Here is a 24,078-nt window from a genome sequence, read left to right on the forward strand (position 1 = left end):
TTCAATAAGACTCCTTGGGTCCAAACATATCAGTCTATCATATATCATCAAAATATCTCAAAATAGATTGGCAGTCCAAAGCAGTTATACACTTCAGACAAACAATTGAGAAATCGTTCGCGATTGTGTCGGGAAACACCCGATAGAAGAGTTTATCGCTACTGTACTGTGCCGCCAACCGATAGTTACTCTTTATGCGGGTGGGCGCGCATTTGTCCCTCTTTATAAATTGATTACAGTTTTGAAAGAACTTCTTGGAACACTGTTGTAAAGAACTTATCGCTCCACCATCGCTTGAAGCTGAGTGCGATTGAACTCACGGGACGACAATCGGGACAAAGCTTGATAGTCCTTATTTCAGCTCCATTTAAACAGCATTAAAAAACAAAATTCTCAAACCATTTCCGCGAAATGACAGTGGCTCTACGTCTTGTAGCGTAGCTGACGCGAATTTGGGTATAAAGTAAACTACCGGTATAGCTACCCCTAACGACGGTCGTGAGGATTTGCAAAATGTTGCTATTTACGTAATCGGCGGGGAATTGAATGAAAAAATTCAATGTTTAAGTTAACGCTTAAATGTCACTCTTAAAGTGATTGCAACAAATCCGTAAAACATTCTTGCTGTTAGTCTGCAATTCCAAGGTCGTAGGATTGCTTCTTGATATTCAAGTTTTCCTTTCCTGTACGTTCTCTTTCTCCGAAAATGTTGCAGCAGAGCTTGAGGCTTTTGCTGAGCAACTATAATATTTACCTCTCAGATTGAAGTCATTCTCGATATCTCTGTTTCATCTTCTTAACCGTATAGGCATAGGCCGTAAAGCATCGCGCAAGTCGTAAATCATATAAAAAAAAAAAAAACAGAATCACACTTTGTAAGGTGATAGTGAACACTACCTCCCTTATTTCTTTCTTTCTCTTGCCTCATCTGTTTCTGACCGCCACCGCGTTACGCGAATTAGGGAACGTTGCCTGAGTGATTAGTCAATATATCAAAAAAAAAAAATATTCTTGACAGGACCACTGCCATCTTTCGAATGGCTCTCTGTCTTGTGTTCAATGATACGATAGATAATGGTTTTCTTTCTATATATTCGGAAAAATGCAAAGCATCGGCAAAGGAAAAATTTCTTTTTTCCGAAATATTTACAATAGCTTGCTTTCTTAAAGTAAAGACTATTTGACCAGCAATTTTTTTGTGCCAGTTGCGATATCTCCCTAACAAGAAAATGTATCGCCTTTAAGAAATGTTTTCGATTAGGTGAAGAAGATTAAATGAAATTTGTGTGGTATGTTTATTGAACTAATAAAAAAGCAATACAATGATATAATGAAAAATTTCCATTTACATGCTTTTTCAAGGGAATAATGAAAATTTTGTTTACAATTTAATAACCAGAGTTCCCTTCAGTAAAATCCGTATCGCTGTCGCGATTGGAGTAGACAAGACTTTCGAGTGTATTTAATTTTCTGAGTTCTTCTGTCATTTTTGGCCTCTCTGCTTTCATTATGAATTCGTTTGGTTTTTGTTCAAATGCATTTGTCATAACATGCTGTGCATTATGTAACATATCCTTGTTCGGAAAATCTTGTTTATTTCCTGCCACTACTTCTTCGGACTTTACTTCATTTTTTATCGCTTCGACTGGAATAGCAATGTTTTTGTCTGCTTGTGTATCCATGGCCCGACTTATCGATATGTTTGGTAACTTCGTAGCATATGCAGATTGCTTTACTGCGTCAGGTGTACAACAGAATATAATACCACAATTCGCATAACCGAACGAAAAATGAGCACTCTCCAGCCAATTAATTTTGCTACAGACATCTGAGCAAAATTTCACTTTTGGCTCGAAAAACTATGCAAAAAGAAGAAGAATATAATTATTTAATAATATCACAGTTATCGTAAGGATTATGTTAGATACCGAAGCATAAGGTGAATTATAGGCGAACACATATAAATCAGGGTTTTTGCCATTAGTTGATCCTAAATACATCCAAATGTATTGAGGCACGGTAGTGTTCGCGATACCATTCTATTGTAATTAGAGAAGAAAATTAAATTTCAGTATAATTTCAAAATTGGAATTCATAGAAATAAGTACCTGAACTTCTAAATACTCAGACTCCTTTGGATTTGACCATAACGGTATCTGCACCACGTCGAATGTACCCATGTAGACATCATAACTATTATTAGCTGTATGCTGCTGTAAAGCATCCAGGAAACGTCGCCAGTTGGTTAAGCGTAAGTTTTGCCACCATAAAATATCTAACAGTTGATTGTATTGATTGAAATAATTTATAAATGGATCATTTTGAATAATGCTTCCGTATGCATAGTTAGCCAAATGTAACCAATAATTTTTCTGATGCAATACTTTAAAATTGCGTTGCAAAGCTTCGTTTCTAAGGAAAAATATTAATTAATAAAAATATTTCTAAAATCATATTTTATATCATGGGATATAATAATATGAAAATATTTCCGAACCCGGACTTTGTATCGTGGGATAGATTTTGAATACTTTTTTTAAATAAATTGAGCATATATTTAAAAATTAATTACGAGCAGTTGGTTCCAAAAATATTTCTTAATTTTTTTTTTTTTTTTTTCATTTGATAAAGAGACTGTAAGTAACTGAAAGTTCTAATGAATCAAAATATATTCGCCAGCTAGAGGAAAAGAACCGAAAAGTCCTTCGTTCACCACACTAAAATTGAGTCTAACGGACAGTTTAAAAATCGTTTAATTGTAGAAGGAGACATTTGTGTATCAGCAACTTTGCTCACGTACCCGATATGAAGAATCGTGGTATTTAGAAATTTCACTTCGCTAGATACTTTTGCCGCTTCCGGCAAGTCATTCACTGCAACAGGCGAAAACTGCAACGAGACATAAATTTAATTAACTGTTACCAGCATTAAGTGTGTTAAGAACTTGATACTCTCCCTTAATAGTCTACCTTCATCAAAAAAAAAAAGGTGAAATAGTTTCAACAATTTACCTTTTATGTGATATGTCTCATGTGGTGGAGGCGTATGTTAATCCTTTGCGGATGAAAATGGCTTACTTTTGATTTACTTTTTGAGTTTCTTTTTTCTGTCCGTCTATATCTTTTAAATCAATCTCGAAATATTTTGAATAAAGCTTGGTATGACATTTCTTGACGCAATGTCCAAAGACCTATTGATAATGAATTGGATTACACCTTATCGTCATTACATGAACATATACTTCATAATGAAAATTAAACACGTTACCATACCAATACCCTCAAAAAGATGTGTTTTGTAGATTGAACATAAATGTATGTCACACAGGCGCACTTCAGGTAGACAGACTAGCAAACAACGTCGATTCAGAAAATAATTCTGAAAAGGTAGATTTGTCCTAATTCCTTTATACTGAGATTATTAGACATACACCACAAGATCTAATTTATAGTTTTTTTATGATGAAAATTAGTGAAGACAGAATAACTCGATATAAAAATTTAAAATAATATGATTTAGACCAGAGAGATTTATTATTTAGGTCTTCTCATGAAACCAAACCTATATACGCCCACAAAGGGTTAATTTGACAGATAAGTAAAGTCGACTTACATTTTGGCTCCCATTGAGTACAAGACTTTTTCAAAAAGTGACCCTTAGAAATTTTTAATTTGTGTTATAGAAACGATGTGATTGATAGGTTTAACTTTTGATTAGTTTACTTTACGATCAATAAAAAGAACAACGCTTTTTAAAGCTCATTTTACATTCCATCCAAGTCTGATAAAAAAAAAAAATCTTGTATTGTATAACATTCAAGGCTTTTGCTCGTTGGAAAAGCATTTCTTAAGTACGAAGCTCGTTTCTCCCATATCTAATACGATAAAATTGCTAAATGTTTGAAGAAGTTTGGATATATCACCGAATCGTTGGACAAGAATGTGTGTGTGTTCTATAGATTTTTACTTGTTTTTTTTTTTTTTTTTTTTTTTTTGGTTCTATAATTTGAAATTGGATATTCACTTACTTTCTTTTCATTCCATATTTTCGTTTTGCGTTCAATTGTTTTATATTTTATCGATCGTAATGAAACGTCAAAGCAGATTTTAGCTAAAATGCGATTTTGATCCAAATTGTTGGTGGATAAATCAAATGTTTGATAATCTTCTTTGCACCAAGACTTTTTACTCTCTTCATCACGATTTAATTCCATAATTATTGACCATTTAACGTCGTTGCATGACATCGTATCCTCGCCCAAAAGGTTTGAATTGTATTTCAATGAACTTCCGTCACAGACAAGGGTTACATTTCTTTCATTTATACTCAAGTATTTCGTTTCCGTGCGTATCCGAGAACGTTGGCATTCGCGATCGTAATGCGTGCAATAAACTGCAACCTTGACATTATAACCGATATCTCTATTATAAAATTGGTGTGAAAATTGGAAAAGAGATTTAAGTAAAAGATTGACAGAGCATTTCTACCTAAATTTAGTAGCACAATATCCGTTAATGACTTCACCGTCTTGCAGTCTTAAGCGATGGCTTATATAAGGAATTTTGAACCCAAGATCTCCGACCTTCTTTTGCCACAACGGAGCATTTTCTTTATTTTCCGGAATTCGTAAGAAACAATCGCTCCAGACATTTCGCACAAGATAACAAGTAATCCACAAAGTAAAAAGTTTAATCATAATTTTCGTATACGCTCTCCAGTAAATTCTTTACTCCCAGGCCTGTGGTGCTGAACTAAATCAATTCTTCAATATCACTGAACATCTTATACAGACTTATCAACAAACGTCGGCATTCGTATGAATACACTGAGCAAAGAGAAATTATATACAGCAGGCATAACCACTTCTCAGGCCCTCAGGTACTTTTATCTAACAAGCAGATACATTTTTTTTGAGTATATTAACGTCTTATCAGAGACTTGTATGTTGGGCTCACCTAACTTTGGATAAGTAAGTTATAAGTGAATACTTTACTGCTTGATCACTTTTATGTAGCAAAGCGCAAAAGTAAATTCAAGTCCCTTCGACTTCGTAACTCTTCTCACCTATGTATTTGGCTTTTAATTTAATTCTCTTAATCGACTGAGGACTTGCTTGAAAACAATAGCCCAGAATATAGTTATGTTAACATTTGATTTCTCGTTTAATAGGTTTTTATCATTTGTATTAACATATAAATCAGGTGAGATTCGATTCCACATTTCACGATATGCAAAAATGCAGGAAGAAATCTTTCTTTCCATTTAGACAATTTTTCCAAGTGTACGTATGTACATATGCATTGATATGAATACGGGGCACAATATCGTCTTTAACTGATTTTATTAAACTGTATTGTTATTTAATCGTGTGCTACACAAGGATCTAATTTTTTTCTTCATAAATGTTTTTATGAGTAATTGATATTGAAATCTGCACAGAGTTGTTTATGCAATTTGCGCTTACGCTTAAGTTTTATATAATTCCGGAAAAAAAATGTAAGTTAAACTAAAGTTTGAACGAATAGTGGACAAGCATTACCTTACGAATAGCGGCACGTTTTCGAGCTGATTGGCCGATAGATTGCCACCAAGCAAAAGCGGGAATAGTCACGATATGGTTGTGACACATACAAACAGATCCAAAGCATAGTACAGAATAGAACGCTATGAAGGAAATTGACTAATGAGCAAAACTCTTTTGTGTTCGCGGGGCTAATGCCATGCCGGTGTCAACACATAAGCATAGCACAGTCCACGTTATGTCGCTTAGCTTTCCTAGCGCTTGGATCAAGTGGAACAACTGATGACAGACGAAAGCACGAACGATGAGATAGTAGATACTAAAAGTATTTTACAGCAGACTTAATGCGCACAAACTATCCATCATCTTTCTTTAGTGTTTGTAAATTCATAAAATTTTTGAAACGATAAGAAATTGCTTAGCAAATCGTTTGTAATTATTTTAGCTGTTCCGAGTACTTCCGTGATAGTTCTTACTAAATACCTGTATAAGTTCAAAATTTTTATGATGAAACCGATATCGGTTCTATTACATATTTTGTACGATTGCTTTCCTTGTAACTGGGGTCTGGAGAGAGGGGACTTTAATGCTTGCTTTTGAAAGTCCGCCTTATAAGGTGATTACCGTTATTAATGCATCTTCTCATATGCATACGGAATTATATAAAAATTCTTGTGGCGTTAGGATTTTAATTTCAAGCTTTTATGTGTAGTCGCGTAAACGTAGCTCTCAGAAACAATTTGTATATGATTTTTAAACACCGATTATCACAAAATTTCTTATACAATAAGTTTTCTACTTTTTAGTCTATTACGATTCGACCTTTCTTATAGGCTGACATAATTGCTCTTGCTCTTGCCCGCTATTTTGAAAATGTAGATCTACTGACCGCGTTATATTTTATTATCATCGGAAAAAAATGTGCATTCAAAGTTTTAGCATAACAGATTCGGTTGACGACGAAATCACGTTGAATGCAAAATGAAAAATTATCGCAAAGTTGAGTTGAGTTTCATGGCAATGAGGAAATTTATCGAAATTTATGACGACGATGTCCAAGAATCTCACAGGTTCGCAAAGCAGAAAAGTACTTTTTGGATATTCTGTATAATATGTGTATTCTCCGAATGGAATCGACTTGAGCATGTTAGTTCATTAATTATGATTTCACAAACAAGTTAAGACCACTATTTTAGTCCCGAATTCTTCCTTCCCTTGACGTCAGTTTCCATTTAGAAAGCAACTACGTCTTACCAAGGATCTACCAGAATTCGGAAGGAGAAAATAAGTTCAGTTTTTCCTACATGTATGCGTAGAGAATTAATTAAACCGTTAAACTGTACATTAAATGGTAATTAATAATCTCAACTTAAGTACGAAAACTAACTGCACTTACACTCCCTGTTAACAAAAAAAATGCCATAACCCAAGCAGTTTGACCTCAAGCGTTTATTGTTTAAGATGTCATAAAGGAATAAAAACTTTCAACATATTATTCCTAAGTATTTCATGCCTTTTTTTTAAAGCTCGCAATTCTTTATATATTAATAACCAGAACCCTCAAAACCCGAATCAAGAGCAGAATTACGATCAATAAAAATATAATTTCCGAGTGTTTGAGGTTCTTCCGGTATTTCCGATTTTTCTACAACATCTGGTTTCTCAGTGCTTTCTACTGTTTCTCTCGATTTTTCCAACTTTTTCACTTCTTCCTCTCCAATGGGAACAGTTGCGTCGTTATCTGAAATGTCTAAGACAGGAGCTGATATTTTGTAGGGCAACTTTCTTGCATATGAAGATTCTTTCACTGATTCTGGTGAGCAGCAGAACACGATGCCAAAATTAGAATAATCAAATGAGGAGCGGGCATTCTTCAGCCAATCAAAATCGCTGCATGTATCCGCGCAGAATTTCACTTCGCTCGTATCGAAAAACTATGCAACAATAAGGATAACGTTAAAAGTGATCAAAATGTTGAAAAATCTTTTATACCTCAGCGTAAGGTGAGTTATATCCGAACACAAACAGATCCGGATTTTTACCGTCGCTTGATTCTAAATATGTCCAAATATATTGAGGTAGAGGGAAACCATTCTGTTGTGAATGAAAAAAAAATCGTTCTAATTACTTTGAAATTGAAAAAAAAAAAACATATTTTTTAACCTGAACATCCAAAAATTGAAATTCGCTTGGATTTGACCAGATTGGTATCTGCACCGCACCCATTGCGCCCGTATATATTGTGTAACTATTTACAGCTGAGTGCTCTTCTAACGCTTTCAAGAATCGTCGCCAATTTGTTACACGTAAATCATGCCACCACAAAATGTCCAATAGTTGATTATATTGATTGTAATGATTCATAAACGGGCTACTTTGAATAATGTTGGCGTATTCATAACGGGCCAATTTCAACCACGGGTTTTCCTCACTCAATGTTTCAAGATAACGTGTTAAGACATCATTTCTAAAAACAGAAATCAATTCATTAAAGCTTCGTTCTTTTAATTTAATTAATTTTGCAAATCTCTTATCAGCTTTGATATGAATATGTAAAGCATTTCAGAGAGACTTGAGCTCACATTTAGTAAGAAAAAAGTTTTTGAATGAATCGAACATATCGTTTTTGGAATATGTAATAGTCAGGAATGGAAACTATTTGCACTTGTCGGGGAGGCTATAACATTAGTCTATGTCAGTATGTTCAACGGTTCTTTATTTGTCAATCGATTGTTGACTTAACTGAGTCAACTTAGGAGATGCATTCTCAACTACTCTACTAGTTCATTCGCTTAATAAGCTCGTGAACGAATCGAAACATGTAGATAGCCCAGCTGATAAGTCATTCAATATTGATTTTGTACAATCTTCACATATACATATAATAGATGTTAATAATCAAAGTGTGAAAAAAATTAGAGATTATTTACTTACTCCATATGAAGAAGCGTTGAGTTTAGAAATTTCACCTCACTAGACAGTATGCTCGCCTCTGGCAGGTCATCCAGAACAACGGGTAAAAACTAGAAAGGAGAAAGAAAGAAAAAAGAATAAGCAGACAATATATCCTGGGCTGCTAATGTAAGGAAGGGACAATTACTACTGTTACTACTGATACTGATAACAAATCCATAGCGTTAGCGTGAAATACAAATCTCGACGTTGATATCCATCAACCAACTTTATTGCCAAAATTTTTCAATTTTCTCTTAAACTTTGCAGTGCTTCTTCTTTTTTGTTGTAAATATTGTTCGCTTTCTACTTACTTTATTTACATTCCAAGATTCAGTCGTACGCTTTATTGTTGGATACTTAACGGCCTGCAATGAAATTTCTTCCACATTGTAACAAATGTGCGCTAAAGTGCGGTTTTGATCCAAATTGTTGGTGGACAATTCAAGTATTTGATGATCCTCTTTGCACCACAATGTTTTCGTTTCACTATCTTGAACTGATTTCATGTTTACTGTCCATTCGACGCTATTACATTCTAATATGTGTAGATTATTGAGTAAATGCGATTCATGTTTCAGTGAATCGCCAGAACATTCAATCGTTATGTTGTTGTGAGATAATTCTATTTTTTTCAATTCCGTCCGCAGCGGTTCCCCTTGACAGTCATAGTCATAATCGTCATATTCGCACTTTCTTTTGACTTCAACGCTATTGAAGATATCTCTAAAAGGGAAATATTCGAACATACGGGAGATTTAAAAGATAGTTGTTATCAGAATAGTTTTACTTAAATTTGGTGGCACAATATCCTTTAATGATTTCGCCATGTTGCAATTTCACGCGATTGGTTATGTAAGGAAATTTCGACCAACGATTACCAATATTCTTTTTCCATAGAGGAGCAATCTCTTTATTGTCCGGAATTTGTAAAACGCATTCACTCCAAACATTTGGCACGAGAAACCATATAATGCACAAAATCACAATTTTCATTATTTCTCTTGCATATGTCTATATGCACGCTAATCAGTTCTTTCCTTTCGGATCGTCGACACAGAACTAAATGATTTCCTTCATCTAATCGAACATTTCGTACAGAATATAGATAGGATTTAAAGAGCAGGTATAACCAACCAGCGCACAACAGTTGAAATCAACGAATTGGTCGATTAATCCAAACATTGACACGTTATTGACTTTGTTGATTTCGTGCAATCGAAACTCTACTCTGGAGAAAAGACCAAATATTGGACATTGGAAATATATTGTTAAAGATTGCTTTAAATTACGCCAATCATAAAAGATAAATTTTTACATGCCAACTTACGTCAAATATAGAACTGTTTACGCTCTTCTAATGTGTCGCATAAATTACAACATTAATCTAAGTGCAAGACGACCTTTTTCGTAAGAAAAGCCCATCTTCAAAAAATAAAATCAGCGATCACTGATGTTGCACGATTTGTTTATCGCGTGCGCCTCAAAAATCTCATACCTCCTTGTGCCCGTGAGTTCTTCGAAATTTTGGCTCTGTAAAATTTTGTCGTTCATACGTCGTTTTAACGTAATAACTTTCAGATTCAACAATTGATTTGTGGTCTGTAAGAAATCTCATGGAACTCATGGAATAAACATTGTATGACCAGAGATTTGCTTACGTCTGAGCTTGATTCTTATTGTGTTATTTATATTAATGTATTTGTACAACTAATACATTTATTTTTTTCGCTTCTTCAACTGTAACTGTGACTGTGCTTATGATGTAGGCCTACGTTTATTAATTCTATTGATACTATTTATATAAAGTAAATAAAGTAAATTTATTTTATACATTTCAACACAAATGACACAAAGAGTGGACGCACCTGGCATAGAACAAACAATAATTGTTACACTCAGAAAAATTTGTTATAGTAAAAGGCCAGAAGACGACAAAGTACCTGCAATTTTACTTTACTCACAAATTGCTTTCTTTTTCTCAAAAATAACTCAAAACAAGCGATGAACTAAGACGTTTTGAAACTCTTCTTAACTCGCAGTCCCAATCAAATAATGCATACATATTAATTTTGTGAACGCTGTTAAGATTTCAATTCTAAGACGTCTTCCTTAGTGGAGGTAACAAGTTAATATTTGTTTGTAAAAATAAGAGAAGAATTATTCTCGCAACGCTTTTTTCCGGGTGTACACAATCATAATAATTATAATATGAAAAGACTTGTGTGTCTCGGACCTGAGAGTTCGCATGATCCTATAACGTTGAGAACAGCATGTGGTGAATTCCCCCAATATACGTTCAATTCGTTTCATTCGTTTATTTATTTATTTATAGAAATCCAATACACCAAATATGTATAAATATAAACAATTGGGAAAAAAGGCTTAAAATGTAAAAAAAAAACTTTAATCACATTGATGATAGCCAATAATATAAGCTATACACAGACAAGTTGAAGACGTACCTTAAATAAATGCAAACGTAACATGGCTCGCTTAAGAATGTTAGGCATGCTTTAAGATCACTTTAGTTGAACTTATCCGGTCTGATATCGAAATTAGTTTGCGTACGAAGCAGGCTATAAAGCACGCGTTGATGTTGGCATTGCTTACTATTATTATCATTATACATTTACACTGAATAAACAATTTCTAGGACAAAAACAATAGGATTGGCATTAGCAGCTTAGACTATCGACATCGTTTAATTTTTATAAAAATATTGAGAAGGCGTCAGGACAAATTATTTTATTTAATGATAACCCAAACTCTCTGCACTCCAATCAGCAGCTGAAATACGTCGAGCAAAAACAAAATTTTCGAATGCCTGGCGTTCTTCTAATTCACTACTCGTTGCCGTTATTTCCTCTAATTCTTTTACCCTCTTTATTATTTCCTCTTCCATAGAAGCAGTTACATAATTCTCTGGAATGTCTAAGACAGAAGTTGATAATTTATGCGGTGTCGTCGGTTCTTCTAGTTTTACCGATTTTTCTACAACTTCTGCCTTCTCTGTGCTTTCCACTGTTTCTTCTCTTTCTTCTAACTTTATTACTTTTTCCTCTTGCCTGGAAATATTTGCAGCTTCATCTAAGGCAGAAGATGATAATTTGTAGGGTAACTTTCCTCCATACGCAGACATTTTTACTGATTCCGGTGAGCAGCAGAACACAATGCCGAAATTATCATAGTGAAAGGAGGACCGAACATTTTTCAGCCAATCAAAATCGCTGCATGTATCCGAGCAAAATTGTACTTCTTTAGAATGGAAAAACTGTGCAAACAAGACAAGACTAAAAAAGATCGAAACTTTTAAAAAAACCTTATGTACCTCAGCGTAAGGCGAATTATAACCGAAGACATACACATCCGGATTTTTGTCATCGCTTGATTCTAAATACATCCAAATGTATTGAGGCACTGTTGTATTCACGTAACCATTCTGATGCGAGTGGAAAAGACATTACTCAAAGGTTTGTTAAAATTGGGAAAAAGGATATTTTTACTTGAACTTGCAAATATTGAAATTCGTCTGGATTTGACCAGAGCGGTATCTGCACCGTACCCGCTACCCCCATATATATTGTATAACTGTATACAGTTATGTGCTCTTCTAAAGCGTTCAAGAAGCGTTGCCAATTTGTTACGCGTAAGTTACGCCACCATAAAATGTCTAGCAGTTGATAATATTGATTGAATTGCTTTATGAACGGACTGCTTTGAATAATGTTAGCGTATTCGTAATGGGCCAACTTTAACCAGGGGTTTTTCTCACCCAATCTTTCAAGATAATGTTGTAAGACGTCATTTCTAAAAAAAAAAAAATAAATTGATTAATTGAAGCTTTCATTTTTTCATGATATTTTCGAAATTGCTTATCAGGCTGGTTGTGCAATTACAACCAATTTCCGAAAGATTAGAACTCATACCTAAACAAATAAAAAATTATATTCAATTTTTTATACCCGCTACCCGAGAAACTAAATTTCTATACTCATTTTGATCGTGTGTCTGCCGTAGTTTATGAGAAATGACCAAAAAACTAGGAAGCAAAAATGTTCCCAGGTTATGTTGCATTGTAGGCATGCGCTTTTTTGAAAAAAAAAAAATGGAATTGCTGTACTTTAATATTGGACAGGCGTAGCCTTCCGTCCATCTTTGAACAGGCGCTATAATAGAGCCCGGAGGTTATGCCTGCTTAGGTTTATCTGCTGAATCCAAGAACGTCCCGTGTTTCCATAAATTTTTACAGCCAGAAGCATGTTTATTGCATGTAATTTCACCTGTAGACCGACGGACAGACGGAATTGCTTAAATTCAGAATTCAGATGCTAATCAAGTACATATGTACTTTGAGGTGATCTATGAAGTTACTTCGTGAATGTTGCAAAAGGTTTGACAAAATGACCCCTCACCCACCTATGATGGGTATAATAATTCAATTTTTATATATCAAGTACAACCATCCAAAGCTTGAATTTAATTTACAAATTAATTTACTCACTCACTCGGTGTGAAGAACCGTTTCATATGGAAATTTAACTTCGCTTGATAATGTGCTCGCTTCGGGTAAATCATCTAAAACCACAGGTAAAAACTATAAAAGAGAAAGAAAAAAGGGGGGAAACGATAATATGATCTGAGCTTTTACTCGAGCAAAGCGTTAGCTCTTATTACTTTTGTAACAATACTTAGTTATAATATATTGCGTAAATTCTTAAATTCTATTATGGGATATTGGCAACAGACCTAGAACATGTGAAGGAAAAGTTTAGAGCTCTATTCGTCTTTATTACTTTTATTTTCGTAATTTTTCCTAGAGCCCTGTGGCGTTTTTATATCCTACCCCATTTATCGTAGCAGTAGAACTTCCCCATTTATCGTAGCAGTAGAACTTCGTTGTGATAATAAATTAAAGATCATATGGTGAAAAGGTCAAATTTCGAAGCTATAGAACGTATTGTAGACTAACTGATTCATCTTTTATTTCGCTTTGGCATCGTCGTAACAAATAGGGAAAGATATGTTGATCTACGAAATGTTCTAACCCGTCACTTCAATCTCTCAGACGACTTTTAAAGGAGTTATTGCTTGCAATTAAATTTTATAATTAATTTGAGGTAAAGACAACCGGCTTTGTTCAAATTCCGTCTTCTCAACTCTTATTTAAAAAACAAGCGATTTCTAAAAATCTCTCACTAACACACTACAGAATAAATACACAATTTTAGTGTTGAATGTATTTCACCCAGAAGGTTGTTCGAAAAATTTCTATGAAATGGAAATTACAGCAATGCCGGTACGAATTGGTGTGAACAGTCTATAGCGATTGTTATCGAACGAAATTTGTTATGTCACTTGTGACGGTACACCCATAGTGTGTATTAAGTTAAGTGTGAATGTATACACCACTCAGGATGACTTGAGATAGATGCATCTTTCATTATACTGATCGATTCAGAATCGCTATCTGAAGCTTGGCTGTCTGCCTGTCTGTCTGATGTTTGCCCACGTATCCTTCTGCTTAGACTACAGGTCGACATTTTCTAGAGATTTTGGTAAACATTGGTATGCCACGTTCCAGCCCAAGAACACGCGCTATTGAAAATAGTTTGGATGGGTAAAAATAGAGTTCGATTTCTACTTACTTTATTCGGATTCCAAGGTTCAGTCGTACGTTTAATTGTTTTATATTTAAGGCTTTGTAATGAAAAGTCTTCCAAATCGTAGCAAATGTGAGCTAAAGTATGATGTTGGTCGGTATTGGTGACGGACAACTCAAGTATTTGATGATTTTCTTTGCACCAAGAAGTTTCCGTTTCGCTATTTTGCACTGATTTCACATTTACTATCCATTTAACGTCATTGCACTCTATTGCGGATACGTATTCTAATAGACGCGACTCATATGTTAAGGAATCGTTAGAACATTTAATCGTTACATTTTTGCCACTTATTTCTTCATCTCTTGTTTCTATGTACATCTGATTCGCTTTGCACCCATAATCATAGTCGTCGCAATCAAAGTCAATTTCGTGTTGAATATTATATCGGATATTTCTAAGAGAAACATAATGTGGTAGAAGGATTATAGGTTAATTAGAGGTTAATTATTGTGTGGGAATATTTTTACTTAAATTTAGTGGCACAATATCCATGAATGATTTCACCGTCTTGCAATTTCAAACGATTGGTTATATGAGGAATTTTAAACAAATGGCTACCAATTTTCTTTTTCCATACAGGAGCAATCTCTTTATTAGCCGGAATTTCTAAAATGCATTCACTCAAAACGTTAGGCACAAGATAGTATATAATGCATAGAATCAAAATTTTCATTATTGCTTTTTATATATGTTTCGCTAATCAGTTCTTTTCTTTTGAATGCTAGCAAGGAACTAATGTTTTCCTTCATCTAATCACACATCTTATAGAGAATACGCATCATTGTGTATGCACATACAAACAAAACGGAGATAAGGTTTAAGAAGTAGCTATAGTCAATTCGCGTATAGCAGCTTAGCGTAAAAATTCCTAGAAACTCATAGATAATCTTGAAAAAATCATGATCAATACAAAGAGTAAACCTTAATATTAATACTGATAATGTTGTTATTGACTTTGCTGATACCGTACAGAGGCTTGGAGGTGCTCTAGATTAAAGAGTAAATATTGCATCAACATACGCTCTTTAAAGTATTTTACGATGACTCATCTAGCTTTCATTTGAAATTGAATTTGCTTTTCTACGCTATACGAGAAATTCCTTTATTCTTAACCTTCTTATGCCATTCCCGGCATATGAGAGATCGTTGGGAGCGCATTTGACACATCTTTGCTGGACTGAAATGCTTTTCTCTCACTATTAAAACTTTTGAAAAAACTCTCCCTTCTTATTAAAGTTCATAAAAGATGCGATCGATTTCCCAATTCGATTAACGTCACTGAATAGATGTCTTCATGGTGCAAGTAGAGTGAGCAAAAATTGAATACACTTAGGAAATTCTTTTTTTACGCACAAACACATAATTACCATACAATATGGTAATTTGCCTTTTACATTATCCTATTTACAAACTGCTTTCTTTCTATACCGTACATCCTACCAATAAGGCCAGAAGTTTTTATTTCTGTTTTACACGTTGTGCTATTCAGTTGCTAGTTGTATGACTTTTATGCAAGCAATTGAAATTTCCCTTTTTACACGTTTTTGTACGGACACCAAACCAATGGACTAATTTCATAAAATGAATGTATGTATAAGTTAAATAACACGATGTTTGATATTTAAGTTGACTTGACTGCAACATTGTTTGGTTTATGCTTATTACATATTGTCTGGGAGCTTAATTGACATTTGAGAATACAAGACAGATAAGAGTCAAATTAATTAAATAAACTGAATCGATAAAGCCTAATTTGATAAGTATCGCGTCAAAAAGGAAATTTAATGAAAGTTTTGTTAACTGATATAATAAGTGAAAGAAAAATTTCTCAGGCGACATTTTTTTCCAAATCCCCATAAATATAATCAAAGGCGCGAACGTTGTGTTGTGTCTCATCTGAGACGCCGTATGATTCTACGGCATGGAGAAGAGAATTTGGTAATTTCCCCGAATTCGTTCAGTGTGTTTCGTTTGCGGTATGTTTATTTGTTTGTTTAGTCATAAGAGCTGAGCACCAAAACTTTATTAGCTGAAGTAAAATACGTTCAATTAACTTAAAAAATGAAGGCTTTAAAAAAGAAATCAAAGGTAAAAACAAAAAAGAATAAATAAGAAACAATAAGAAAACAAGAAAAGTCATTCCGCTGACAGTTAACGAACATAAGATGTGGGCGTTTAAATTGAAGAGGTGCCTTTAATAGAGTTAAGAATTGAATGATAAGGGCTTGTTTAAGGATATTAGGGATTACGTCTTAGGAGCATTTTTATTTTGCTGATCCGGTCTAATATCGAAATTAAATTATAGACAAACGGATGACAAACGTTTATGATTAAAATATTAAACATGTGGCTTACTTATATAAGGAAAAGAGCTCGAAACTTGTACCGTCCATCTCGTATCTGTCTTATCAAGTGAATATTCCGAAACGTTACTACTAAGAAACTTTTATACAAAATTTTGAAAATAGCAGCTTTTGAATGGGATGATCTAATTTATTTACCGAAAAAATACGTGCGCGAACTTCCAGCAGACAGAAAGACAAACAAGATTAAATTGCTTCGAAAAATTATTCTGAAAAGGTCGATCTATCTCAAGTCCCTTATGTTTACATGCTATGTAATATATACCCAGAAGTTTAATATACCCTCTACCAAAAGTTTGTTAGGATATAATAAGCCTTTATATGTTGACAAGATCTAATTTACAGTATTTGTACCCTGGTGATACCCTGGTGACGTGTTAAGCTCGTGCGTATCTAGGAGGCTTAAGATGGATCTACCTTTTTTATTACACCGATCTTCTCAACCGATCTCACCGTCAGAATCAATCTGTCCGTCTTGTTTTCTTTTGTTCAACCGAGACACCGCACTATTTGAGATACTTTGATGAAATTTGACACACTAACGTTTTCTTGTCTAAGGATAAATGCTATTGAAAACGCTTCGGATTTGACCACTTGTTCGGCCACTTCCCATTCGATGCTTCTCCTGGATATCCTGAATTTTCAGTCAATTTTGGCCGCTATTGCTGGTCTTTTTTGCAACAATACATACTTCAATTTGTTCAATTGATGTCGGTGAACATCTGCAGAAACAGTTCTAATCAGTTTCAGGAGCTTGTAAGACACAACACCTTATTGATTTGACCGTATGCCCAGCAAAACGTAATGATCATGAATATTCCGCTTCGGTGTCAATGTCGATGGCTCTTCTGGACTATTCCCCGACTTTTACGTTTGAGATTGTCGTAGTGGACTCATTTTTCTTCGCCAGCCACAATACGCCTCCGAAAAACCTCTTCTTCTCTCGCCTGGCAAGCAATGAAACCGCCATGTTGGAAAGGTGCGAAATGGCATTTTCAGTCAATTCTTATGGTAGCCGTTCTCGCAGCGCATGTAAACGTCTAGAAACATTTGATTCATCAACTGCCAAGGTGTTCAAAAGTTTTGTCGAGAGTTTGTGCTGGGTTCTCGGCTAATAAGTCTTGCAATTCATGGTCGTTGAGGATTTGTCCAGGATTTTTGTCATTAACACCAAAATCACGACTTTTACACTTTTGAAAACAAAAGCGATAATTGGGATATAATGAAGCAGCATCACCCTAGACTTCTGAACGTGTTTGATGGGTTTCGGCAGGAAACACCTTCAAATCAAGCAACAACAAATATGTATGTCGAAAATGCAATATTGAAGGTTCCATGATTAGCGTTGGCGTACGCTGAATAAATCAATAGTATTAAGAAAGTGTTATTTTATTTAGAGGAGGTCAGAACTATCGAATTCAACCGTTATGTACACTAGTATTTCCCCTTTTCTTTATCATATTTACCGGCAGAAGTCGCTGATCAAAATTTTTGCAAACACCTAATTGTTAAGAAGAAGTTTATTCCTTATACGGAAATTATTCGTTACAAGGGGAAGCTTGAAGCTGACAGATTCCATTCCGAATAGAAGGTTGCAAAATGAAAAATTACAGAAAGGCTGAGCTTAATTGTTATCAGAAGGAGGGAGTTTTCTTTCTGACTTGAACGTTCAGAACTATATCGATCATCAGAATTCACACAAAAAGAAAATAACACTCAAAATGCAACGTGAAACTTATGACCAGAAAAACTTTTTAGTCACTAATTTTCCCTTTTCATCTAAACTGCAACTGAAGCAGCGAGCACATTTAAGCACAAAAAAGGGAAGAGAGTAAATTATTGCGGACTTATTACCCACTTTAAAAACAAAACACAACAACAACAACAACAAATTGACACAAAATACTTGTTAATCAATACACAATTTTTAGAACATTTTCAATGGTTTTTTTTTCGAACATGACAGTTTTTCATATATTAATCAACCGAACGATTTTCGACCGAATCAGCATAAATATGCGTTTCAATGGTATAGGGTTTTTTTTGTTTTTCTGAATTTTCTGCAACTTCTGGGTTTTCGGTGCTTCCCTCCATTTCTTCTAATTTGGATAACTCTTCTTCTTGTTCTTGTTCTGGAGAAATATTATCCGGAATGTGTGCAATTTCCAGGGGAGGAGTTGACAATTTGTGGGGTAATTTTGTCCCATATGCAGAAATTTTTACTGATTCAGGTGAACAGCAGAACACAATGCCAAAATTATTGTAATGAAATGAGGAACGGGCATTTTTCAACCAATCGAAATCGCCGCATATATCCGTGCAGAATTTCACTTTGTTTATAGGGAAAAACTATGAAAATGAGACAACATTAAAAAGAAACGGGAACTTTTAAAAAAATCTCTTATACCTCGGCGTAAGGCGAATTATAACCGAAGACATATAAATCGGGGTTTTTGCCGTCGCTTGATTCTAAATACATCCATATGTACTGAGGCATTGTACTGTTCACGTAACCGTTCTGATGTGAAGGGAAAGCAAATCATTCAACATATGGTAAAATTGAAAAAAGGACATTTATTAACCTGAACTTCCAAATATTCGAATTCGCTTGGATTCGACCAGACCGGTATTTGTACCACATCCAGTGTACCAGTATATATAATATAACTGTATATTGTTGTGTGTTGCTCTAAAGCATTCATGAAGTGGCGCCAATTTGCTACGCGTAGATTATTCCACCACAAAATGTCTAGCAGTTGATGATATTGATTGAAATAGTTCAGGAACGGTCCGCTTTGGATGATGTTCGCGTATTCATAGCGAGTCAACTTCAACCAAGCATTTTTTTTACTCAATGTTTCAAGATGACGTTGTAAGACATCATTTCTAAAAAAAAACCAAACAATTAATGAAAGCTTCAATCTTTTAATGACATTTCACAAATTTGTTATCAGGTTTCATATAAATATATAGTCGATACATCACATTTCATAAATAAAACCATCAAAATTCGGACAATGCCGACCACTACATACCCCATATCTACTCCCCTAATACAATTCTTTCAATTTTTTGTTAATATGTATCGAATAAAGTACTTTGCCTTGTCATAGTAACGATTATGTGGAATGATACTCGAAAGGTAACCCGCCGTTGTCGACCTATGTACTGTTACCTATTTAAAGTATTTAAAATTAGACTTACTGTTCAAGCGCTACTATTACGAGGTGAGATAAAAAGAGAGATAATGAAATATATGGTATATAGGAGGAAACGCAAAAGTTCTCCGACAGAAACCATTTTCCATAACGTGGGTCCTGCAACTAAAACATCTCTTGCGACCTCTAATTGAACACAAAAACACTTGGATGAGCGTAGGACTGTGGATGAGGACAGACGAAGGTAGGTACAGACAGAATCGATTCGAACAATAACCCTGAGTCGATTTAACTATAATAATCTGATTAAGTGTAATAATCTAAAGTCTTTTTGGGGACTGCGTGGGAGGTGGTACGATGCATTTTAATAAATCAATGTGTACACGAGACGAGCTATTAGACATATAAAAACAAAGCATGGGAGGTATTTGCACTTTTCGAGAAGACTTAACCTTTGTATGTTCAAAGATTCTTTATTTCTCAATTGCCTTGCTGTAGACGATGCATTTGTATACATATGCGTAGTCAACTCATTTTTTTAGAATAATTCCCGCTCACCTACCGATTCAATAAACTTCAATATAAACTAAAAAAAGTAAACAGCCTAAGTGACAAACTAATCAATTTTGATTATGTACAGCTATCACATACATACGCAGTAGATTTTATATATTAAACTGTAAGAAACTTGCGTTTGGTCACTCACTCTATATGAAGAACTGTTGTATTTAAAAATTTCACTTCGCTTGACAGTATGGTCGCTTCTGGTAAGTCATTTAGAGCAACCGGTAACATCTGGAAAGTAAAGAGGAATGGAAAAGAAAGAATAAAATGATAATTTACTCTGAGGGCTTGGTTACTACTATTACAATTGCAATATTCGGTATAATTAATTGAATTGTATTATGAAATGCTGATAACAAATCTATAACGTCCGTCTGGAAGAAATATCTCGAAATTTATTTCGAGTTTTGTTTTAAATATCTTAAATTTTTTCCTAAACTTTGCAGAGCTTTTTTCTTCTTGAAAGTAGATTTCGATTTCTACTTACTTCATTCGCACTCCAAGCTTTAGCGTTGCGTTTAGTTGTATTATACTTAACGGCCTGTAATGAAAACTCTCGCAAATCGTAGCAAATGTGGGCCAAAATGCGGTCTCGATGCAAGTTGTTAGTGGACAACTTAAATGTGTGAAGTTCGTTCTTGCACCAAGAAGTTTTCGTTTCATTACTTTGAGCCGATTTTACGGCCCACGTAACCTTATTGCACTCTATAGTGGATACATCCGTTAATACACTCGACCCACACTTCAGCGAATCGCCAGAACATTCAATCGCTATGTTTCTGTCAGCTACCTCTATTTGTTTCCATTCCGTTTGCATCGGATTGTGTTTACACTCATGGTCGTAGTAGCCGCAATCTCTTTCGACTTCCACACTAAATTCGATATCTCTAAAAAGGAAATATTTTTTTGTAGAAGAGATTTCAGTTAGTTATTATGGGAATATTTTTACGCAAAACCGGAGGCACAGTATCCGTTAATTGTTTCGCCGTCTTGCACTTTTAATCGATTGGTTATAAAAGGAATTTTAAACCACTCATCACCAATTTTCTTTTCCCATGACGGAGCATATTCTTTATTGCCTGGAATTTCTAAAATACATTCACTCCAAGCGTTCGGTACAAGATAGCTTATAATACACAGAATCACAATCCCCTTCATTTTATATGTTCTTTTCTTTTGAATCATCTGCACAGAACTAAGTGACGTTATGTACAGAATAAGCATCGTTCTGTTTCATATTTATTTGCATACACATGCACAGAATAGAGATAAGATTTAAAGAGAAAGTACAGTCAATTCGCGTACAGCAGTTTAGTTCAACGCATTCGTAAATAATCTTCAATAAGCTCTACCAGTCTTAGCATTTAAAGTAATAATAACTTCATTGACTTTGTTGATTCCGTTCAACGACGCTGAGGTTCTTTGGATAAACGACTGCACATGGAATCACCTACAAGCAATATATATGCTATAATAGTTTGCTTCATATTAGGCCAATCATATAAGTTGAACCTAGATACGTCAACTTAGGTAAAATATATGGTATAACTCACGCCCTTGCAGTCTATTACATAAACTACACTCTTGAAGTAATTACGGGATGTACTTCATTAACAAAAGGAATTTATTATCAAAAAATAAACTGTGACATTATCCCTTTTCGGTACACTAGGAATTGTTCAGAGTGGTGGATTTGGCACATTACCCCTCGTTGATTATGAAAACTTATAAAAACAATATTCTCTTCAATTAAATCTCGTAAAAGAAAGAGCCCCGCCCCACCTCCCTTCGTTACATACTATTGAAAAATTTACTTATGTAGTAGATGAGGTTATATAGTTCTATGAATTTCACTCTTATAAAATGCAAAAATATATATTAAATTAATTTCAAAAACTTTAATGCAAAGATTGGATCTGACGTGGAATTCGTTACACTTCGGAACATTTTGTACGACATAAAACATAAGATCAGAAGTTTTAAAATTCGCTTTCACTCATCGTGCTTATCAATATGATTTTCTTCTTCATATGACTTTGCGATATCATTTGTGATCAAACCACACGCGTGTATTTATATAGTTGAACGTCTAGTCGGAGTAATGGACTAAAATTTTTTCTAAGGAGAAAGAAAACATTCTCACGCAAATTGTTATTATAAGTGTGCATAAGTAGAGCATAAACAGATGCAAATGAACAGTGCTTCGCGGCTCTCTGACCTAAGATATCGTACGATCGTATGGCGTTGTAAAAGGAATTTGGTGATTTCCCCGAATATGTTTGAATATGATTTATTTATAATTTATTCATTCGTTCATTTACTATTATTTAGTTTTATTTGCTGCTCATTCCTCCCATCTGCTCGTAATAATATTTGAGTGAGAGATGAAAATGTTTCTTCATCAATGTTTCTTCATATTCTAAATGCAATAAACTTAGTAATATACATTATGTGCTTCAAATTAATAAAATTAGTTAGTCAACTTGTTTTCAAAACCTAAAATCCATGTGCGATGCAGTTCTTATGATGGCGCACGATTTTCTGCGTGATTTTCTTTATCCGCCTAAGTCATCGAGTAGGCAAAGAGTCTCGACTAGCAAATCAATGGCCGCGGGTTCAAATCTCAAGTGTGGTAGATGCTAGTGCTCTAAGATGTTAGTCTTAAAATTTATTCTCCGGGAAAATTAATAATAATGATAATCATAATAATAATAACAATAACATTTCAATTTATTTATTTTACTATCAGCTGCGGTGTAATAAGTATAAATAATTTAAAAATGAAGACTTCAAATGAGTAAAACATGCATTTGAGATAAAGGGAAAAATATTAGATTTATAACGCAGCGAATCCACCTGTTGTTGACTTGTTAGTTCCACATGAAGCTCAATTTGTTGTGTAAGATCATTCTTACGAGAGCTTGTTCAACAATGATTTCAAATCACACTCCTTGAAAACTACAAATTTTCCAAACATATGACAAAATGGTCCAATTCAATCCATTTTCAATAGGACTTTTCCATCGAAATAAAAAGGTTTGTAGTCTCTAAATACAAAATACGAGAGCAGACATTAGACGCGTGGGCGACGAGATGTGCTCAAATCTGTTCAAAGGTGTTATCTCATAGAGACAATACAATAATTCCCAAGTCCATTGTCCCGATAGCCGGAATCAAAAAGCTGTAGTTCAAATTTCGCCCTCACGCGCTCGTTTCGTCAACTCACTTCGCTCCGTTTGATTATTCTTTCTTGGCGAATTCGCACAATTAGCTTGATCTTAAAAAACTATGCCGCCAATGAAGATGACTGACGGACGATTGAGGAGTGTTCAAGGAGCTCGGCAATTCTTTTGGTTTTCTGTGTTAGAGACTATCCTGATGTTGTCTTCATGGTATTAATTCATGGAGATCTTGAAATCGGGAAATTTTAATGGATTTCATTTTCAAGTATTTTGCTTAAAAGCGTAAACACGGGACCTAATCGATTTGCGGGGATATCATCAGGTGAATTCTCTTACAATTTGCAGTTACTGAGAATCCGTATTACTTTGATGCATGTGTGAAGAGCACGACAATTAGTAAAGAATTGAGCAAATTTTCTTGACAACAGAGAAAGTGCAGAGGTGCCTCGAAACTAATTTAGGTGCTTGGAGCAATGTAAAATGCTTTTAACCTTATATTAGCCCAGAATTAGCTTAGGTTCAGAAATGTTTCATAAGCTTGTTTATAATTACGCGCATAAATAAACAGATCAATCCATTTATATCGTTACGAGCTGGTTTTTATAGCATAAACTGCTTTTAGGTAAACCCCTTTTGCCATAAGATTTCTCGATGAATCCATTAATAGCATAA

At 34.5% G+C, this 24,078-nt stretch overlaps 4 protein-coding genes across 4 annotated transcripts; all 4 read right to left on the bottom strand.

Moving 5' to 3' along the window:
- Window positions 1–1,388: 1,388 nt before the first annotated feature.
- LOC119633586 lies at window positions 1,389–4,696 on the bottom strand. The gene is made up of 6 exons (XM_038027202.1): window positions 4,488–4,696; window positions 4,028–4,421; window positions 2,801–2,889; window positions 2,109–2,412; window positions 1,929–2,039; window positions 1,389–1,859 (listed from the first exon to the last, which is right to left on the bottom strand). The coding sequence occupies exons 1-6, from the start codon at window positions 4,694–4,696 to the stop codon at window positions 1,389–1,391; spliced, it is 1,578 nt and encodes a 525-aa protein (XP_037883130.1).
- A 2,329-nt stretch (window positions 4,697–7,025) lies between these two features.
- Window positions 7,026–9,549, bottom strand: LOC119633053. The gene is made up of 6 exons (XM_038026253.1): window positions 9,264–9,549; window positions 8,788–9,199; window positions 8,456–8,544; window positions 7,685–7,988; window positions 7,514–7,615; window positions 7,026–7,455 (listed from the first exon to the last, which is right to left on the bottom strand). The coding sequence occupies exons 1-6, from the start codon at window positions 9,467–9,469 to the stop codon at window positions 7,066–7,068; spliced, it is 1,503 nt and encodes a 500-aa protein (XP_037882181.1). The 5' UTR covers window positions 9,470–9,549; the 3' UTR covers window positions 7,026–7,065.
- Window positions 9,550–10,839: 1,290 nt separating this feature from the next.
- LOC119633386 lies at window positions 10,840–14,885 on the bottom strand. The gene is made up of 6 exons (XM_038026926.1): window positions 14,607–14,885; window positions 14,122–14,533; window positions 12,982–13,070; window positions 11,980–12,283; window positions 11,805–11,915; window positions 10,840–11,747 (listed from the first exon to the last, which is right to left on the bottom strand). The coding sequence occupies exons 1-6, from the start codon at window positions 14,810–14,812 to the stop codon at window positions 11,226–11,228; spliced, it is 1,644 nt and encodes a 547-aa protein (XP_037882854.1). The 5' UTR covers window positions 14,813–14,885; the 3' UTR covers window positions 10,840–11,225.
- Window positions 14,886–18,464: 3,579 nt separating this feature from the next.
- On the bottom strand, window positions 18,465–21,453 carry LOC119633673. The gene is made up of 6 exons (XM_038027344.1): window positions 21,174–21,453; window positions 20,712–21,111; window positions 20,367–20,455; window positions 19,085–19,388; window positions 18,910–19,020; window positions 18,465–18,851 (listed from the first exon to the last, which is right to left on the bottom strand). Exons 1-6 carry the CDS (start codon window positions 21,446–21,448, stop codon window positions 18,480–18,482), a joined length of 1,551 nt encoding a protein of 516 aa, XP_037883272.1. The 5' UTR covers window positions 21,449–21,453; the 3' UTR covers window positions 18,465–18,479.
- Window positions 21,454–24,078: the final 2,625 nt, after the last annotated feature.

The sequence above is a fragment of the Glossina fuscipes genome, unplaced genomic scaffold (assembly GCF_014805625.2).
Source record: "Glossina fuscipes isolate IAEA_lab_2018 unplaced genomic scaffold, Yale_Gfus_2 2, whole genome shotgun sequence".
In the NCBI taxonomy this organism is placed as follows: Eukaryota; Metazoa; Arthropoda; class Insecta; order Diptera; family Glossinidae; genus Glossina; species Glossina fuscipes.

What these genes read in the sequence shown, in the direction of transcription:
- LOC119633586 (XM_038027202.1), bottom strand. Translation starts at nt 4,696, where the DNA reads ATGATTAAACTTTTTACTTTGTGGATTACTTGTTATCTTGTGCGAAAT. An exon ending in TATTGTGCTACTAAATTTAG is followed by an intron (nt 4,422 to 4,487) that starts GTAGAAATGCTC and finishes ATTTTATAATAG; the next exon opens with AGATATCGGTTATAATGTCA. An exon ending in ACCACGATTCTTCATATCGG is followed by an intron (nt 2,413 to 2,800) that starts GTACGTGAGCAA and finishes ATTTTTCCTTAG; the next exon opens with AAACGAAGCTTTGCAACGCA.
- LOC119633673 (XM_038027344.1), bottom strand. Translation starts at nt 21,448, where the DNA reads ATGCTTATTCTGTACATAACGTCACTTAGTTCTGTGCAGATGATTCAA. An exon ending in TACTGTGCCTCCGGTTTTGC is followed by an intron (nt 21,112 to 21,173) that starts GTAAAAATATTC and finishes TTTCCTTTTTAG; the next exon opens with AGATATCGAATTTAGTGTGG. An exon ending in AAGCTTGGAGTGCGAATGAA is followed by an intron (nt 20,456 to 20,711) that starts GTAAGTAGAAAT and finishes TTTACTTTCCAG; the next exon opens with ATGTTACCGGTTGCTCTAAA.
- LOC119633386 (XM_038026926.1), bottom strand. Translation starts at nt 14,812, where the DNA reads ATGAAAATTTTGATTCTATGCATTATATACTATCTTGTGCCTAACGTT. An exon ending in TATTGTGCCACTAAATTTAA is followed by an intron (nt 14,534 to 14,606) that starts GTAAAAATATTC and finishes TGTTTCTCTTAG; the next exon opens with AAATATCCGATATAATATTC. An exon ending in GAAACGGTTCTTCACACCGA is followed by an intron (nt 12,284 to 12,981) that starts GTGAGTGAGTAA and finishes TTTTTTTTTTAG; the next exon opens with AAATGACGTCTTACAACATT.
- LOC119633053 (XM_038026253.1), bottom strand. Translation starts at nt 9,469, where the DNA reads ATGAAAATTGTGATTTTGTGCATTATATGGTTTCTCGTGCCAAATGTT. An exon ending in TTCAATTTTTGGATGTTCAG is followed by an intron (nt 7,616 to 7,684) that starts GTTAAAAAATAT and finishes CATTCACAACAG; the next exon opens with AATGGTTTCCCTCTACCTCA. An exon ending in ATAACTCACCTTACGCTGAG is followed by an intron (nt 7,456 to 7,513) that starts GTATAAAAGATT and finishes ATTGTTGCATAG; the next exon opens with TTTTTCGATACGAGCGAAGT.